This window comes from Artibeus jamaicensis, unplaced genomic scaffold (assembly GCF_021234435.1).
Source record: "Artibeus jamaicensis isolate MK-2021 breed Jamaican fruit bat unplaced genomic scaffold, CSHL_Jam_final contig_519, whole genome shotgun sequence".
In the NCBI taxonomy this organism is placed as follows: Eukaryota; Metazoa; Chordata; class Mammalia; order Chiroptera; family Phyllostomidae; genus Artibeus; species Artibeus jamaicensis.
The window spans coordinates 57,595,264-57,615,108 of record NW_026521871.1 but is presented as its reverse complement, the minus strand read 5'-3'; the positions used below and the strand labels follow the sequence as shown (position 1 = coordinate 57,615,108).

General features: G+C 57.3%; 1 protein-coding gene across 1 annotated transcript in view; it reads left to right on the top strand.

Annotated features, from left to right (window-relative positions):
• Positions 1 to 19,845, top strand: part of LOC119036728 (contactin-4) — a 392,180-nt gene that overhangs the window by 115,652 nt on the left and 256,683 nt on the right. Inside the window, exon 2 of the mRNA XM_053668956.1 lies at positions 17,408 to 17,549. Coding sequence (XP_053524931.1) covers positions 17,495 to 17,549 — 55 coding nt within the window. The 5' untranslated portion in view covers positions 17,408 to 17,494. The remainder of the gene's footprint in view (positions 1 to 17,407; positions 17,550 to 19,845) is intronic.

The window sequence follows — 19,845 nt, the reverse complement described above, 5'->3', positions numbered from 1 at the left end:
CACTTACTTCACATTTGTCACATGTGATTTTCTCAGGGCGCTGACAGCACCTCTCCAAGACACTTGGTGTGAAATTAATTGGCAGCCAATGGCAGATGGCAGAGCCCCTTCTGCCTAGGCAAGCACGGTGGCCTCCGCGGGGCCCATATCGCGCCGTTCTGGGAGCGCCTGGGGCAAAGCCGGTGCTGGGGGAGGCTGTGTGGGCTCTGCCGACAACGGACCCCCGCAAACCCTTAATTAGCTGGCAGACCCGTCTGCCTGCTGCTCTGCACCGAGTCGGGCGCGCGTCTCTGCAGCGCTGAGCTGGGAGGCGAAGGGGCCGCACAGGGTCGCCAGGTATTTTTAAAAGGCGGCCTGGAGCCTGCACCTGGGTCATTACAGCCGTCAGCATCCACGGTGCCCGGGGCAAGACACTCCCTGCAGGCGCTGGCCACAGGTTGGGTCGTAGCACCGTGCCCCTTGCCACACCGGCAACCTCATTTCTTATTTTTAGCCCGAACGCCCCAGGAGTAGTTCATCTTGATTGGATCACCGGGCGACAGAAGCAAGACTGGGTGTGCAGTAGCAGCGGCCACCTGCCCGCCCCCCCACATTTATGTCCTGAATGTGTGTGAAGACCTGAGAATCTCTCATGGTCAGCTAAGCGAAGCAGGCCTTGCAGAGGCCCGGGTTAAAAGCGAGCTAGTGAGCGATGATTTCAGGCCGGTGGCAGAGAGGGAGCAGCGGAGATGGAGGCAGACAGGCGGGAGCGAGCTGACCTCTACATCTGCGGAGGAGGAGCGCGGCGGAGTTTCCTTCAGGAGGCCTGCCTCGCAGCAGCCGAGATGGCCCTTCTGTCCGAGCGCCTGCCCATGGAGAGCTCCAGAAGGCTTCCAGTCGCTGGAGATCAGGTGCCAGTGTCCCCATGTCCTGCTGAGGGCACGGACCACCCACAGCATGGGGCCTCGGCTCTGCAGAGTCCAGAGGTGCGTAGGGCACGGCGTTTCCCTCGTCAGTGGAGTGGCAGATTGCCCCTGGGCTTTGAAGAAACTGTCAGCCGAAGGCAAAGCCGACACCTGAGTGGGTCGGATTCCAAGGCCTTTCCGGGGACACCCAGAAGACAACCGCTGCATAAGCCGATCGTGGCACGCGCCGCAGAGACAGTTTGCGTGTGGTTGGCAAGACCGCTGCCTCCATCTCCGTGCTGGGCGCCACGCAGGGGCCCCTGGCCACCGGCGATCCGGGCCCTGACGGGGTCAGGAAGGAATTAGGTGCCTTATGATGGGTTTAGAAGGGGCCGGTCAAGCTGTTTGGAAGCTGAAAATGGAAGGGGGGGGGTTCCTTTTACAGAAAGAGGTGGAGCAAACTGCCAGCCGTGTCGCTGCGTGTGCTCGAGTGTGGACAGCCAGTTGGACTGCGGCACAGGCGTGGCCGGGAGGGCGGCGCAGTCTGACCCCCGGGGAGTGGGGGGTGGGCGGAGACGGCCGCTCCGTCCACGTCTGTGCCCCTCGCTCAACATGCGTCCTGAGGCTCTTCCGGCCGAGGGCTGGCCGAGTCCACCTCAAAAAACGACGGTGCCCGGTTGGAAAGCTCTGCCCATCTCATGGGCAGCGTGGTTTCTCCTCGGTTGAGGGTAGGGGACTGAGGGGTGGGCTGTACATCGCTTGAGGTCCTCGACTTGCACGTAGGAGCCACCTTTAAATAGAAGGCCCATGGCAGCCCGGGGGACACTCAGGGACGAGAGAGACAGCAGGGGGCGCTGAAATCCCCAGGAACCAGCGCGGGGTTTCTGGGTCCCGGCCGCCACTCCCACGCCCGTGGGCTCCGTCTGGGTTCACGTCTCCTCCTCCTCCTCCCAGCCCATCTCGGTGACTTCCGTTCTGTGTGATCCCTTCGGCCTTCATCCTGAGAAGAACAGGAACACGGGAAGCAAAGTTCTTTTGAAACTCTAGTCAAAGGGCCGCCGTAAAAAACCAAAATGCCGCTGCGGGAGTCCATTGTTCTCACCACAAGACGTGAAGTATATACGCGTGATCGGCTCCGGTTTCTAAAACGAGCCTAACGGCATTTCACAGTTTCCCCGGGTGAACTTGGCGCCCGAGGGGAGGGTCTGCGGCTCACAGGGAGGTGAGGCCGAGAGCCACGAGGAACAGCAGTGCGCGTGATTCTAACAGGTCGATTCTAACGGTCCGTGTCGAACATGTCCGGAACCAGACCGGTGTGTTTGAGTTAAACTTTATGGATTTCAATAAATACAATAAATAAAAGGCTCATTTCTACTAGGGATTAAAACCACGAGTTTTCTTTAACCCCCGAACTGGAATGAAAAATCAGGTCGCCTGGCTGTCCTGTGACTGGACATGAGCTGACGTCTCCGGCCACAGCCGTGTCCAGCTCCCGTCCTTGTGACCAGATGGGATCTTGGTGACGAACTACTTCAGCATTTGGTATCATTTCCTCAGATCCTCAAAAACAGGTTCAGTGGTCTTTAGTAAAATCTCCGGTACGTGAGTGTTACAATAATCATTAGCTTCCGACCTTGTGAGTGTTATAATAAGTTATTAGTTTCGGACCTTGTGGTTAGTCAGTCTAGATCTGTAAGCCTCAGTTTGCTGGTGTAAGATCCGTGTTAAATAGTCTCTAATTGGAGTTCCAGGAGGAAAAGCCAAACTTATTTTGCGGAGCTGACATTTCTATGGAGAGCACATGCCGGTCAGCTCAGCGCGCGGGGACACCTCCGCCTGGGTTTGGACCATTGTGCTTCGCACATGCCGCTCCCTCGATCGTCCCCACAGGAGACGTGTGTGTTTACACTCAAGAAAAGAACAAACTCTTACTGAAGAGTGGGAGTCGGCAAACTCTGCCTGTCAGTGGCTACGCAGTTAATAGTGTTCACGTTCCAGGTGGCGTGGGGCCACTCAGTCCGGCCGGTGTGTCAGTAAGTGGCAGTAGCAGGCGTGGCGGTGTGCGGACAGCTTGGTTTGCAGGGACTGCGGTTGGGCTGAGGGTCCCCGGACGGCCGGTCCACGCTGTGGGTGAGAGACACGCCCGAGGGTGAGTGCAGAGGCCTGCGGTGGGGGGTTCTGAGGCACTGCGCGGAGTGTGTCTGCGTCCCGTCATCTCGTGGAGGCCGCAGGGGGCATGCGGTGCCACAGCCTGTTCCCCGGGGCCGGCTACTCCAAACAGACACGACCTTGGGATTCTTTTTATCATAGTAACTTCTAAGTATACAGGGTCTGGCACAAATAACCCCTTTTTATTAATAAAAATCTTTTTGTTATAACATCATAAGCATGGAATTCTCTAATATAACAGCATCACACCCCAGCACACCATGGGACATTCTAGGTGAAATGTTCAAATTGCTGTCCATCTCGGGTGAGATATTCCCATTCCCTGCAAACCACACTGAATGGCCTTACTTCTGTCAGAACTTGTACTTGGAAGTCCGTGGTTGAGAAGCAAGTTTCCAAACTTATCATTTGAGTGTCTGTATAGGTGATCATATGCATTTCTTTATGGAAAAAATTTTAAACCCCTAAAGCAACTCACAAACTCTTGTCCCCAAGGTAGCCAAGGTTAGGTTCTGATCTTCTTAAGTAGTTCTGAGTAACTTATTGTTCTTCTCTTGCATCTAATTATATGACTTCCCACCAGCAGTTCGAGCTGCTGGACTTGGTGTCTCCCTCAGGAGGTAAACACGTGGCAGTGTAATTGGTTCCGTGTATGCTGTGTTCTGTCGGGCATGAAGCACGCTCGTTCGCCCAGATTTTTGAGGAAAAATAAGGCCGTGCATTCATTATGCATGGGCAGTACTAATTCTGTGTCTATATAAATGTTTTAATTCTTTTATTTATGCTTATGCATTAAAAGTGTATCTCTAGAAAGCAATAATGATATCTGTATGCAAAATAATACCCTGGAATGTGATCATTGGTTTTATTGGTCTTGAGACAAAGTTGCAATGAAAGCAGTTTTGGCCAACGATTCAGCAAAATGGAACAAAGAGCATCTATTGTTATCCTCGGAGGACGAGAGAAGATGCCGATTGGTACCCACCTGATAACATAGAAGATGGAGATTGTTACCCACTTGATAAGACAGAAGATGGAGATTGTTACCCACCTGATAAGATGGCTGATGCCGACTTTATTGCCCTATGGTGACCAGCCCAAGGTTTCTCTTCTTACGCTTTAGGTGGGAGAAGTTATTGGAAAACACTTTGGAAAATGTGGAAATGGTTTTTTTGCACTGCAAGCTTTCAGCTGAGTTATTCATGTGTGTATCATACATGTGACTCATACAGTGTATATATGATTTTATTCTGGCTATTTATTGTAACACTGCTCAGAAATGTCACTCCTGACAGCCGAGCGGGAGGGCGTGTGCGGTCACTCCCCCGTGGCCATGGCGGCTGCGGTGGAGGGTTCGGCTCAGTGGACACGGGGGACAGAGCCATGGGATCAACCGGTGGCCACCTTAGAGCCCAGGGGCTGCCAACAAAGCAGCAGAAGGGCATTTCTCACCCAGTTTTTTCCCGGTGTCTCTGGCCACACCGGTCATGGCTACCAGACTCCGCCCTCGAGTTCAGGAGAATGTGACGTCTCTGGGGAAGGGGGCAGCTGGGCTCACAGATGCGTCTCTGTTACCGTGGCCACCAGTCCCACATGGCAGCGCCCCCGGAGCTAGGAACAGTGTTCGAGCACCTACAGCCGGACCCGCTGCTGCCGTGGGAAGTTCCGGGCTCCCCGCACCCCGCGGATGCTGGGAACCCACGTCCCGCTGCTCACACAGGCCACTCCTCACTCCCCCAGGGCCACTGGCCCCCACTGAGTGATGCGGTTTCCCAGTGGGGTTTCCTACGGCAGCCTGAGCTCCACCCGAAGAGACAGGGGCACCAGCGGGATGTAGTTTATCCAGTTTTTTTCTCTTTACACTTGAAAATGTGTCTTGAAGCTCATGGCTGAACCGTAGTGCGGGCCGGTCGGCAGTGACACTGTGTGGGCGCGGACGCCCCGGAGGCGGGAGCTGGCTTTCGGCAGGTCCTTCCTTTGTCCTTCGCCACCTGTCTGAAACCACCTCAGTCTCAAAACTTAAGTCCACAGGTAAGGGAGTCCCTGCGCCTTCACTGCCCCACGGCACGCCCAGACCGCCGATTTAAGGAGGGTTCGACATCACGAGAAAAGTACACACAGCATCACCGCCGTTGCGGTTGCCATGTTTTCCTCCTGTGTCTGCGTGGATCTCACCTCTCATCACGAAGCGTTCACAGTGATAATAACCAAGACATTTGGAGGAAACCCGTGTGCCGTATTTTTAGCACATGAGAAGTCTGGCATTCTGGGTTTGTTTTTTCTTTATTAAGAACGACAGAGTAGCAGGCTTGGGACTCTTTATGCCTTCATTTCACCCGGGCCCAATCTCAGCGCGGCACCACAGAGCGACAGTGTGGACAGAGAGGTCTGCAGCCCGGGGTCCAGGCTCTGTGGCCTGTCCTCGCCCAGCTTTCCCTCCAGCCGTGGTGTCTTCTGTGAGCGAACACAGCTGGCCTTTGAACTTCCTCTGGAGACGCCATGGTGAACTGTCAACACGGCGTCCCCACGGGGGTGGCCTGCGCCTGTTTACTTCAAGGGGCAGAGCACCCCGGTTCTAAACGTTTTTTTGTTTAGTTTAAAGTCTGATTCCCAGGCTAGGAAATGGTTGACGGAGCATTAGCTTTTTTTGGAATAATTGTAGCCTTGCAGAAAAGTGCCAGAAAGTGGCACTTTGTCCCCTTCTGCCCTTCACTCTGGCTCCCTATTGCTCACGTCTCAACCACAGGACAGTGATGGAAACCGGGACAGCCACATGGGCGCAATACAGGTCGCTGAGCAGCAGGCCCAGTGTGGGGGGTCCCCAGTGTCCCGCCGACGCCGTTTCTACCCGGGGTTGACTCCGGAGTCTGACACCAGGACAAGTGCTCCCCACCCCCCGCCCTGCGGTGGCTGAGGGTCCTCAGTCCTCACTCGCCTTCCGTTCACACGTTTGTTCAAAGACACGGGTCAGTCGTGCTGTGAAATCTTGCCCGTGTAAGTCACAGGGAGTCTGGGCGTCGTGGGCGAAGGGACCACAGGAGGGCAGTGCTCCGCCCCCTCCCCACACTGCGTCCGAGGCTGCACTCGGCCAGTCTGACTCATCCCTGGGGTGTCGGGCTGGACCCCGTGGTCGAGGGCGTGGGTGAAGCTTCCCCATGTGAAGTCGCGGTTTCCGCAGCCTCAGGTCCAGACAAAGATGCGTAAACTTAATTTCCTAAACAGTGTAAACTCCCTGCATGCTTTAATGCTTCAGGCTTCCTACTAAACATTAGTATAATGGGACCCAGCCCCCATCCCACCCAGGGTGCGAGGATTCGTCCGCCACTCGGGGGAGGGCGCCGTGTGTCTGGGAGTGCTCTCTCTGCCGCGTTCTCGGCGAGAACACAAATAGAACGGTTAAAAGTAGGCTGCCAGCGTGTGTCCAGGTCACGGCCCGAGCTGCAGAGACAGCTGTTCTGCCTGCGGAGTGAGGCCTGGCTCTCCGGGAGCCGCCCCGCGGGCGCCCCGCTCGGCACCGAGCCAGCCTGACCGCAGAGCGGCACCTGAGGCGCTCACACCTGTTCCGGTCACCGAAGGAGCGAGGGGGAGATCACTCACTGATACGGGCAGCACAGAGCTTCCAAACGGTCGCGTGGGTAGTTCCTGCCGCTCGCTCCTGGGAGGGGACACCCCGGCCCTGTAACCATCCTAGGTCCTCCCACTGTGTTCAGTCCCTTTGGTCCACATCTGAGGACGTGTCCCCGCAGCGCAGAAGGGGCTCCTTGGCAGACGGGGCTGCCAGCTTCCTGCTCCATTTCCTCTTGGGACGTCCCTGCTCCAGGCACAGAGATGGTGCTCCGGGGAGATCGGCCACTTCCAGGGCGAGGGGAGCTGGGGAAGGAACCCAGATTCCTCCCGACAGGTCCTCCCACTTTTCTCCCCGACAAACCTGCAGAGCCGCGGACCTGCCTCCGGGCACCATGGTGAGGGTTAGGTCCTCTGCGGAAAATCCGTGGCCAGTGCTGACACACACTGAGCACTCAAGGGGAAACACAGAACAGCTTCTCTCGCTCACACCTGAGATACAGGACTGGGTGCAAAGGGCAGGAGAATGGAGGGCAGAGCTGGCTTCCATGGTCCTCACAGACCCCAGCCTTTGGTCAGGCCTTGCACACCAAGGAAGGGAACAGAGGGTTTGTGAGATGGCCTGCAAGTGTCCTCTAGGGCCCTAGCGCGTCGGCTCTGTGTGACAGGCTTCGTCCAGCTGCCCGTGATGGCCGGTGCCTAGCGCAGTGCCCGGCATGGCAGGGGCGCAGGCACGGCCACTCCATTCAGGTGCACGTCCCAAAGTCACGTTGGTTCCCGAGATGGTGCAACCTGTGGGGTGCACACTGGCCCCCCCTGCGCCGACAGCAGGCTGCGACCATGGGTCCTGTACTGTCCTCGCACTGTGGCGGAGGGCAGGTCCGTGTCCCCAGACCCCGTATCCTGAGGGAGACCGCTGAGTCTCCCAGGGTGGCACAGAGCCCGTGCAAAGGTGGGTTTACGGTGCTAACCACTTCGAACGCAATAGCTGCCCTCCTTCTCTGTCAACTTCTGAGGGCGGTGACAGTGTCTCCAGTTTACAGACGAAGGGTTGCAGTGTCAAAAGTAGCCGTTCTGGAACTGTTCAGATATTAGGTACATATATATTTATAAAAACAAGATTAGCTCTCCGTTCTGCTCCCAAAGACCACGGACCCTCGACTCAGCCTGGTGTGCCTCCCTGGCGGCCCCTGCCCAGCCCCTGGGAGCGCACGGGGCCGACTCCCTGGGAGGCCGAGCGGGCTCCCTGCAGGCACACCAAGTCCCCTGTCATTTCTGCGCCTCGAGTTTCGGCGAACAGCTTGTGCGCAAAGGACACAGTGAAGTTTCTCGCTGTGTGTGCCGTTCTTCTCTCTGTGCCGTCACTTCCACTTCCCACGAGGTAGACGAGGGCCGATTCGGGCCAGCCGGTGTCTGGCACACTGTCCGGGTGCGCGGCAAGTGGTGCACTGTGTGTGGTGATGGATGGACCAGTGCGTGTTACTCCCCGCCAAGTGCATCTAAGTCACGGCTCTGAGACTCATACGGTGCTTGCCACTTTAAACCGACACCTAATGTATTAGGTATCAGAGTGTTTTGTGCTTACCTTTAGCTCTTCCTTAGTTTGGGTGATTAAAAAATGCCTGTCGCTGTCTCTGTGTGCCACGCTCCATTAACCGTGATTTATGTGGGAGGTGAGCAGGCCCGGCTCCGCCGCACAGCAGTGGGCAGGGAGGCGGACGTGAGAGAACTGCCCGCACCTCCCCCTGCCCTGGCGGGGAGGCGAGACAGCCAGCCGAGCTCCCTTCCCGGCCACAGGAACGCGGTGCGGAGCCTGGAGTCTCTGGGCGAGTCCTCACTCGCTTCCCCTCCGTCCCCTCTCCTGGGACACTCAGGACCGAGTCCGCGGGGTCCCGTGTGCTCACCCATGGCACACACAGCACGCGGTGGCAGCCCCGTCTCCCGAAGCCCACCTGCTCCATGCCTTGCCGCACCACTTCTCGCCAAGCCCAGGGGTGGACATTGACTCCTGTGCTCCTGTCCACAAGCCTGTGGCAGCGCCGTCACTTGACCCGAGAGGCGAGTGAGGCTAACGGGCTGACCGACCTGCCCAAGGTCAACAGCTAAACGGTGGAGTGTGGATGCCGGCGCGGCCTGTGTAATTATGAAGCTGAGGTTTCCAGGCACCAGAGGGAAGGCCAAGACATTTTTATTCCACGTGCAAACCGACTTGATTTGGTCGTGTCTGCTTGAGAAGGTTCCAGGACGCCCTCGGCTGAAGCAGGAGAGGGGCCACGGGCAAGGAGCCCTGTCTTCTCAGGACAGGGAGGGCCAGGCACCCTCCTGTCTCCAGCTGCGACCTCCTTTGTCCCTGCAGAAGGGGAGTGACAGTCCACGGGAAGGACGGAGCCTCTGAGGGCAAGTCTACATGAGAGGGAAACCCCTCCTTCCTGCACCTGGCAGATCCCTGTCCTCCCGACATGCGCCTGCGTTGCACCTGTTCGGGGGTGTCCTAGAGGACCTTTGGGGGTCATTCTGGGGGCCGTGGGGGTGTTTCACATCTTCATGATGGTGGTGGTTCCATGGCAGCATAAACTTTTGAAATCTTATTAAACTTGACGCTGAAAAGAATGCGTGTCCGTGGGTAAAATGTGCTTCAGTGAGTTTGGCGGAAAACATTCAGAGCTCCGTTACCTGTCAGCTGTAGCTAAGAGCGATGTACTTAACCCTTAAAGTGAACATCATCTTGTCCATTGAAAGGGGCTGTTTGGAAGACTCTGTGAGTTCATTTTTAATAAGAGACTTACCACACAGTAAGTGCTGGGTAAACATCTATTGCTTATTGTTTCCCCAGTTCTTCCGTATTATATTCTGCCAGTCCATTGCCTCTGGCATTGACGGTTTAATCATGGCCTCTCAGGTTGCTGGTTAACTACATATGGTGTACGCGAAACTCACACAGACGTACAAGCCTCATGTGAGTGGGTAATTACATAACACACACAATACACATAAGTTTAGCCTTGAATACATGGCTTTTCTGTTTTCAAACGCATGATGCTGGAAGGCGGTGGACACCCACTGGTTTTCGCACTGAATTGTAGAGTGTAGGCATCCCCAAGTTCTAGGTAACTATTCATTCAGTCTGAGGGACTGCAAGGTACATCTGCATGGACACAATGACAGCCTTGGATGTGATAGAATGTGGAGGATATGTCCGTGATGCATTCTCAAAAGTCTAAGCAAACAGTGGCGAGGGGGAGACTGTTAACTCCGGGGAGACCCAGGCGCTGCAGGGAGGACAGAAAGCAGGAAGCCCCGAGGCTCTGCTGGGACATTATCAACCAAACTGCGAGCCAGAACGGGATGCCCACAGTGGCGGTAGGACCGAGCAGGCACGGGTGTGTTTGCCTCTGTGCGTCTGCTGTTGGGAGAGGTCCTACATGGAGCTGGGTTCTCCTCCTCCTCACCACACACTGAGGCAGAAGACCCGGAACCAAGCCACAGCGGTGCGGCCACGTTTTAACCACCACCGAGACCCACGCCCCCGGGAAAGCGGCTCCCTGTGGGCAGTCGGAGGGAGTGTGAGCTGCGTGACTCTCCCTCCAGCCCACCTGCAGGTAGGTACACCTCCCCAAGCAGCGGGATGAGGGACCGCGCGGTGGCGACTGTGAACAGCGGAAGTGCGTGTGGGACTCGGAGTCCAGTCTCTGGGAACAGCTCTGTACACAGAGTTTTAAATCACTGCCTCTCAGACGATTGGGGGCGGGGGCACAGTGATCCAGCCTGGGAAACAGGTGCCTCCCGCGGCTCGGGCTGACGAGGGCATGCGACTGCTGTTTGGTGGACTAATTACATACCTTCGAACACCCACCCTCTCTCTGATACCAAGACGCTGTTCAGGCCTCCAGGGATCCTTCGCTGCAGTCTGGCCCCGCCTCCTCTCTTACTGGGAAGAGACTTGCCCAGCAGACACTCAGGGGCACTGGCCAGGAGGCCAGACGTCATCTCTGAAATGCCCCCCATGCTGTGATGGGGTGGGGGTTACAGCCGCTTCTGCAAGGAGGGTCTTTGTGGGAGCGAAGTGCAAGGTCCCACATCAAAGACAAAGGCTGGGGGAGCAGGGACTGTGAGAGGAGGATGCTAGTGGGCGCGGACTCTGAGAAACCGGAGGGACGGTTTCTCAAAATTCGTGCGCCCAGCTCCGCGGGCTCCGGATTGAGTGCGATGTCCTTCGGGGACCGAGGCGATGAGATGCCGGCAAGCGGGCTTTGTGCTCCAGAGGACGCCTGCCTCCTGTGGGCACACGTGACAGACACTCTTTGCCTAGAAAGCCACTAGAAATGAGGACACGTGTCCACCTTCACTGAGTAATCCCTCAAAGTGCTCTCTAGCGAGGTCTTAGGATGGCAACCGGTCCAGACCCCCCGCCGAGTCCGTGAGTGTGACCTCAGTGAGGGCTTCCTGCTCCCCGTCCCCTCTCCGGGGGCAGGCGTGGGGTCCGGACGTGTCCTCCAGACCCTGCCCGTTTCTCTTTGCTCTTTTCCACTGGTGTTTCCAGGTGCTTGTCCCAAGCAGACCAGCGAGAGGAACCCAGTGACGTGACTTGGTCCCCCTTCCTCGCAGACCGCTTGCTACCATCCCCACCGAAGGGGGCAGGACACCAGGGGGCGGGGAGTGGAACTGGGTGTCCTGTTGCCGAGTGAAAAGCGGTGCAAGGGGAAGGCGCAGGCAGCGAGCATGACTGACAGACGCGATGCAAATGTCCATCACCCGGGCAGAGCCGGCTCCCGGAGCCACAGGACACAGACACCGCGCACACCACCCCGCAGACAAACGAACGGACGTGTGGAGTCAGGAGTCTTTTCTGCCCAGCTGGTTGGCCCTGCCCTTGCGGGCAGGACCTTGACCTTGAATCTGAATTCTGCTTATTACCATTTGAATAATGGGCACTCAGTAAATAACCGGTGATGGATTGAACATTAGGATTTGACTGGCTGCCATTTTCCATTGAAATGATTGACAGGTTGCTTTTGGAGGAAGCCGGGCTCTCCTTCACTCTCGGTCCCGTGCTCTGCCCCCGACATCATGACCCACTGTGCCCTGCACAGTCCCCTGTGGAGCGCAGCGATGTCCACCTGCGGCCAGGGAGGACCCACCACAAACCCCAGCCTTGAGCGCGGCCGCTCTCCACATCACAGCGACAGGACAGTGCTCATGTTTCCTTGCACTTGAGTGAGGGACACACTCACCGTCACCATGTGGCGGGGAGACTCCTGCGCCCTCACGGGTGAGACGGCCTCCGACAAGGGCTCGGCTCCGACGCCCGCACTCGGTCCTCCCGGTCAGTGGTCTGTGCCGGCGCCCGCTGGCATCTGGCCTGGCCGCTGCGGAAGGAGAGGAGCCCAGAGCTGGAGTCACCCTGGGGACTTCCTGCCATGCTTTCAAAGACTCATTGTTTTGTTGGCATTTCTGTCAAAATCACGACGGCGAAAAAAATACAAAGCTCGGGCAGACAATGGAGAGGGCAAAATGGTTGCAGGTGTGGCTTCTCTCGGTACTGTCCCCAGTTCCAGGGACACTCAGCCAGGGCTCGAGCAAAGGCCGTGGCTCACGGGCAGCCGGGCAGGGGTTCGGAGAACGCACCGGGGGCACAGACCTGTCACTGGAGACCAGGGCTTGGGTCGTCCGCCCTGCCCCCAGGTCCCCAAGCACCATGTGCGGACATGCGACTCAAAGTGAATCAGGCCGACGGGGTGAGGGTCGATTCGTTCAGGATGCGATGGAGGAGGAGAGCCCTGCGGGTGCCCCGATGGTGGAGGAGAGCCCTGCGGGTGCCCTGCTGGAGGAGGAGAGCCCTGCGGGTGCCCTGGGCCATCAGGGAGGCAGACGAGCGGGTCCCAGAGCCTGTGCAGCCTGAAACACGGCCAGAGGAAAAAAGGACCGAACCGAAGCTGACCCACTGGGACACATCGTGAGAGGACAGGGCTCTGTGGCAGAGACGGCTGAGAAAGCAGAAGGCAGCAGGGAGAGAGGCGGGCCACACTCGAGGGGGACTGACCCCGTGAGAGAAGCCAGGACTCACAGTCTGTGGGAGCAGGGGGGGCTGCCGAGGACAGGACGCTGGGGACGTCACTGCCACAGCAGGTCCCAGGGAGTCAGAGCCCACTCTGTCATCGATGGCAGATGAATGACACCAGGGGGGAGGGGGCACTGTGTTTGGAGCCTGAGGACAGGAGCTAAATGCCAGCTGTGTTGGTTTCTAGAGGGTCGGCCTTGGCCGAGTTCCGCAGCCCCCGACGGCCGAATTCCCCAGTCTGCAGCTTTGTAGACGATCCTGATTCCTGCCTGCAGGGCTGCTACGGAGGTTAAATAAGAAACAGGTGCAGGAAAAGCCCGTGGTAGGTCCACAAAAGATGTTAAGTGCATCCTTTCACTTATATACCACCTGTGTATTGACCACCTACTCTGTCAGGCATAACTCCTCATGTCTCTTAAATATCGGCGACTAAAGCAAAGACTCCCTGCGTTCTTAGGGTCTAATGTGAGTCCGAACAACAATAATTAACATGTGCTCTGCAAACGTGTGTCCGGTGACCTCTACTGCGCACTCGTGCGGAGAAGAGGGCACGGCCCCCGAGATACAGAAGAGCTCGTAGGTCCACGAAGCCTCAGCACCCTTCCCACGTCAGAGGACGCGCAGCCAACCAGGGAAAGCGCTGGCTGCCCGGTCCCAGGCCCCGCCTCCTTCACTCTGTCTCACCGCTGTGAGCCCTGGAAAAATGTGCTTCTACTGCAGATGTGGGATGAGCTCTGCTGGGGAACAGCCCAGCCATTGTCGATATAAAGAGAATGGTTTGTATGACGTCCATGTAACTAGGCAGCCCAGGCGAGTGGACTGGAATGCACATGCGTGAACAGTGACAACTTCACTGCACTGGTCAGTGGGGATGGGAGATGCCCCTGAGTGAGCACGTGGACTGTGTGGCCGTCACATTCACAATGACTGAGAGAGTGAAGCAGGGAATCTGCACCAGATTTTGTGCCAAGTTTGAGCATTTCTCTGCAGAAACCGTGCGGGTGACTCAGAAGGCTGCGGCTGGGGGAAGTGGTGACCGGCAGCTTCATCACGACAATGCACCTGCCTATGCATCATGTCTCGTGCACGGGTTTTGGGGGAAACATCTAATCACCCAAGTGACTCAGCCCCACTACAGGCCAGATTTGGCGCCCTGTGACTTCTGGCTTTTCCCAAAACTAAAATCACCTTTGAGAGGGAAGAGACTTCAGACCATCGGTGAGATTCAGGAAAGTACAACAGGCCAGCTGATGGCGACTGGAACCGTGTGAGGTCCCAGGGTGCCCACTTTGAAGGGGATGGAGGCGTCACTGTCCATGTACAGCGTTTCATAGCACATGGCTGCACACCTCCTGGACAGACCTCGTACTTAGTGATGGGAGAGGTCGTTAACCAAAGGAGAAAGGGGAGGGGCACAGGCTGTCCCTTGCTTCTGGGGGTGGAATTTGAAGCAGAGCCCACACAGGGAAGTCAAAGGTGGTCAGGTCCTTCCCACTTCAAATCATCCTCGCCCCCCATCCTGGCCTTGAGAGTCAAGTCCAAATTCGCAGCCACATTCAAGTCTGTTTGGGGATCTGGCCCCTGCCCGAGGCCATGCTGGGCCGTCCTTAGTGAAGACCAGGGCTCAGGCCTTCTTTTTGTTCCCCCGGAGCCTTCGAGAAGCCTGGGAGGCTGGGTGGGTGCCAGGGTTTCACAGGTGAGCCACACCTGGCTCTTCCATTATCTACGCCGCAGCGACTTGAACCCTCTGAGTTCCCAGCCTCAGGCCGCGTGCGGTCCTGTCTCCCTCACCCTTTAAGGCTCACTTCGAACCCTCTACCATTTCCAGAGCCCCACCCCCACCGCAGCTCAGTAGGTGACATTGTGTGCTCAGTCCCCGGTCCTCGGTGAACTCACCACGTGCCCTGCCTGCACCGGGTCGAGGGGGTGGGTGTGGTCGCCCCTCCTGCTGGGTCTGCAGTGAGCGCCCGAGGGTGGCCTTGGACCCGGGGGCCTGCACACCCCGGCCTCGCCCTGCCCCTTCTCACAGGAGGTGCACCAGCCTGCTGGGGGCAGAGCTGAGCTGAGGCCCTCGGGGGCCGGCAGAGTTTAAATTTGGCCAAGTGCTGGCACCGACCGTGACCTGAGGGAGCCCCGGTGCAGCCTGTCAGAAACCAGACGTGTCCGGGAGGACGGAGAGAGTGATGCAGGCCTGACGCTCTGTATGCCGGCGTCTTGGGCATGACTGTCGGCGCCGGCGTTGTTTGGAGGGTTGGAGGCTACGGGAATTTTGCTCTGAGAAGCAATGTGTGAAGATATTGCTGTGGAATTCTCGGTGGTTCATCTCCTGGCTCAGCGACCAGGTCCTGCCTCACCGCATGGCCGCCCAGGATTTATGGGTCTGATTCCTGGGCAAGGTCTGGGTTCCTGCAGCACCGGCTACCTTTCACTCCGGCCGCCTCGGAGGAGGAGGAGGCCGGAGCCGCAAGCCGCAGGGAGCTCTGCCTGGGCCATCACTCCGAGCTCATCTGCGGCTTTCCTCCCGGCCCTGGCAGAAGGCCCGAAATTACGGGCCTTCCAACCTGCACCACACGCCACTCGAGATTCATGAATCTTCAGCTCCCGTCAGAAAAGCCGGCGCCCTGCTCCCCCCGCCCACTAGACAAATCACCGCCGACACCCCGTGATTTCTGGCCGGTGAAGGGGAGCCGCCCTGAGCTGAGTGCAGACCAGGACTGGCAGGGCGCCCGAGTCCCTCTATCCTTCAAAGTCCGCGGCTCCTAGAAGAACACACACTGCGTGGCGTGTCGGGTCGCGGGTGAAATCTTTGTTGTGTAATTGGATCCATCTCTCATCTAATTTTAATTGCTTCAAGAAACTACTTAACATTGTAGATCAGTCCCCGGGTTGGAGATGACATTCTCCTGGCAAAATTAATTATTAATACCCTGATCATGTGCTCCAGACGTTAATAGATTTCATTGATCAGCACATCCTTTTTATCTGGAAGGGCCTGATCACCGCGCAGGTCAGAAGGGGATCCGGGTGCCCTCGGTGAGAGGCGCCGCCCGCTCCCAGTCGCCGCAGCAGGTCTGAGGTTCAGAGCCTCGCCGTCCTCAGTGCCCGGGAGGTCAAGCCTGTGCTGGTCCACGGCAGCCCCGTGGGCGTGACCGTAGGTCACGTGGGCTCCGTACTCGGTGGCAGTATCCAGCCTGTGATGGTGTGTGCAGGTCCAGAGACGGGCTAGTTACTGACCTGTGAGGCTTCCCTTCGACCCCCGCCCCCTGCACCCAGGGGGAGGGAGATGCGGTGGGAGCCCACCTAGGACCACACGATGAGCTTCATCGGGGTCAGGGTGGGAGCTCCCGGTCAGGTCCCTGGATTCCTCGTTGCCCTGATTAACTGATGAGTGAGAGGCTCCCTGCCGGCCACCCCGCACCAGGGGGAGTCCATCTCCCTTATGAAGTGTCCCGGCCGCCGGGTCCCTCCTTCCTCCACATGGCGTATTGTGCGTGAGTTTTACGAGACGGAGGGGACCTGCCCCACCAGAGGAGGGGGTCCTTGAGGGCAGAGCTGGCAGTGCCCTGTGGCATGTCCAGCACCTCCCTGAGTGTCCCACAAGCAGGAGGTGCCCCATAGACTAGGGAGGAGTAGATGGGGGAGGCCCGGGTGGAGGAGCGCGGCAACCGCGGTGCGCAGCCAGCCTTCGGCACCTGAAGACGTCGTGGCCTGGTTTGCTTCACACAGTGTTCAAGAAATGGCAGCCGAGCAAGGGGACACGTGCACAGACAAGAGTGTGGTGATCACGGGGTGGGGGGGGGCCGGGTGGAGGTAGAAGAGGGGATGAGGGTGATGGGAAAAAGTACAGTAAAAAAAATGAACTACTAAAAAGAAAAACAATATTCGAGCTCACTTCTAACATTGAAAACTTGGGAGATTTTCAAACTACAAAACTATGTTCAACTTTTGTTCGGAAAGCCGTAGCTGCTGCTGGGGTACGGCCCCTCTTGGCCCCCAGCCCCGGCGAAGGGGACACCTGCCCTCGGACCCCAGTGGCCCCCACTGCACAGGTGGGCTCTGCAGGGCACCACCACCACGCCCGCTTCACTCGGCGGCTGACCTGCTCTGTCATTCGTGGCGTGAAAACCACCGGCCTCTGCCACTGAGTTGTAAGATTCTTGGCTAATGGAAGAATTATTTTTCTTAGCCGGGCCCTGGATTTGCCCCCAAACCCGAGCAGACAGCCCCTCGCAGGCGGTAGGGTTCCTGGTGGCGGGCGCCGGGGGTGCTCTGTTGTGTTTCAGAGATGAGCTGTGGAACACGGAAACAATATTTGAGCGGTGGGGTAGTCCTCCTTCAGGGCCACCGCGGTTAACGCCGGCTTGCTCACTGGCAGCTCCCCTGCCGTCACTGTTTGGGGCGGATTAAGTGGAAAGGAAATAGGCACAGAGGGCCTGGAGCCCGGGAGCCCGGGAAGGACCCCGTGACACCGGCCCACTCCCCTGCCTTCGTGTCTCATCAGAAGCGGCTCTCGTCTGCGTGGGGGACGCGTCTTCTCCATCAGCACCTGCAGGTTATTTGAAGAAGAGCAGAGGGCTTACACCAGTTTCAAATCTGTGATCTCGTGTGCCTCTCTGCTCTTTGGGGGCACTTGTCCAAGTGAATGTTACCTGTAGCAAGTAAACTTAAATTTGCCGAAGCCACAGGGAGCGATGTCCCCGGATGTCATTGTAACGTCTCCTCTCCCCCACAGATTAAAGGTCGAACACAGCTGAAAAGCAGCAGCCATCCTATCCACTTGTCACTGGACTTGAAACGCCTTTGACCTTGGGAACCGAAGATGAGGTTGCCATGGGAACTACTGGTCCTGCAATCATTCATGTTGTGCCTTGCAGGTAGGGTGTCATTTTAAAACTTTTTGATTTAGAAACGCCACTGTATTTCACACTAATTCACAAGTGGGCCTTCGCCGCCTGCCCACGGCGGCTGTGAGGACGCCGTGAGCGTGCGCACCAGCGGGAGGGGGTCGGCTGGCGCTGTCCCCTGCACTTTCCTGCTGGCCTCTGGGGACTCCTCTCACGGTGCAGCATCGCGAGCTCGGGGCTGACGTTTCCCCACTCTTTCCGGTCCTTCTGGGGCCGTCTGAACGATTGTCAGTTTGCAAATTGTTGGTTTCACTCATCCTGGTGCTCAGGGGCTCAGACGGGTACCGGGCGGTGAAACCGGCGCTGCAGTCATGGGTATTGCCGCGTGGGGGGCGGGGGTGGAGGGGCAGAAGTCAGTCTGGATCCCTTTCGGTATCGTTGTCAGTGTCATCCCATCGTGGGACACTGACCAGCCCTCCTTTTCATTTTGAGACGCCCGTGGACTCTCCAGAGCCAGGAAGCAAAAAGACAGGAGGTTTTTACCAAATACCCACGGTCAGCTAGTAGGCAGGACTGAAAAGGCTCGGACGTGCGATTTATCGCCTCTTCGGTTTTCTGGAAGAGGGGAGGCTACCAGCGGACGTTTGTCCGTCTGTCGTTCACAGGCCGATGCAGCCTCCGTGGAGTGCGTGGCTGGGCGTCGGCCTCCAGGTCGGGGTGGTGGGCTTCTCCGCAGACCTTTTGGAAATGTGTCCAGTTGACCTGCTTGTAATTCAGAAGGTCAGTTCCAGGAGGGAACCCTGGAATATATTTGCCTCTTGACTAGATAAAACGTGCGTTCTCTCAAACAGTGTTGCCAACCTCGCAAGCAGCCCGCTCTGTGGCAGGAACTGGAAGGACGCTCCTGTGCAGGGTGGCCGGTCCCCGCCCTCCGACAGCAGGGCTCCGGCCATGGGGACTAATGGGGCACCAGGGCAAAGTAGTCGCCCTTACGGCGCAGTCGGGGGCAGTCGGGGCAGCCCCAGCCACCCTGCAGGGGCCCTTGCCCCGGGCCCGGCATGGTGTCCGTTCCTCAGTGACTGTGGCTGCTTCATTGTCTCTTGGGCACGAGGAAGTTGCACTCGTAGGAGTGGTATGATGACTATCGTTACCGAGGCACGAAGGCCCGGCCACGGTCACCAAGCCGGGCAGAGGCAGAGCTAACGGGACTCAGACGCAGGCCAGCAAACCCGAGTCTGGAGTCTGATCAGCACACCTACGACGTGTCAGCCGTCTTGCTGGCCTGCACGGTCTGTAGCCGCAAGCTTACTCGCAACACTTTGGTTTTCATTCTTCCCGTGTTTTGAGATGTAAGCTCTCTTTCCTCTATCCACCTGGTCCTGAACTTCCTGTCCTAGTTGAGTCCCGGATCGTGGGCACTGGGGCACGTGCCTTCTTTCGAGATGTTAATTCTCTCCACCCTCTCTGGTCAGAAGCGGAATCTTCTGGCACCGGGAGTGAGGCCCAGGCTCTCTGTGCGGCTGCTCTTCTGGGCTTCCCATGCACTTGACCCTCCCAAAACCAGGCCTCCACTGAGACAGAGCTCTGGCCTGTCTCGGGACACCGGGATACGCACACCCCTGAAAACATCGTGCAGAGTATCGATTTCTCAGCACTCGGCTGCGGCCCTGTGTTTGTCACCTGATCCACTGTGTTTGTCACCTGACCCACTGTGTGTTTGTCACCTGACCCACTGTGTGTTTGTTACATGACCCACTGTGTGTCACCTGACCCTCTGTGCGTTTGTCATTGGACCCACTGTGTGTTTGTCACCTGACCCACTGCGTGTTTGTCATGGGACCCACTGTGTGTTTGTCACCTGACTCACTGTGTGTTTGTCACCTGACCCACTGTGTGTTTGTCACCTGACCCACTGTGCTGAGTGAGTAAATATGCAGCATCGGAAGGGCTGAAAACCAGGAAAGCCATCAATCCTCCTCAGTCATGTTTGGAAAAAGTCGGGATTCTCACCTGAGACCTGTACCTGCATCTCTCATCCACTGAGCTTTTGGTTGGGGAATCGGCTCATTGCCAGTTTCTGCGAATATCTTTTGTGGGAGCCCCTGTGAGTGGCATTAATTTTCTCTCACCAGATGCCTCCTTCAGTGTGGGTAAAGTCAAGCTTTAATTAATGTTTTTGTTTTCTTGCTATTTGTCTTGATTTCATTAATTTACACAGCACTCGGCAGTCAGAATTCTGAACAGATTTCTTACTGCTCCATGTTTTCTTTTCTTACCTCCTCAGTCGCACACTTGTGAGTTTTCCGCAAGGAAAATATGTGTGTCT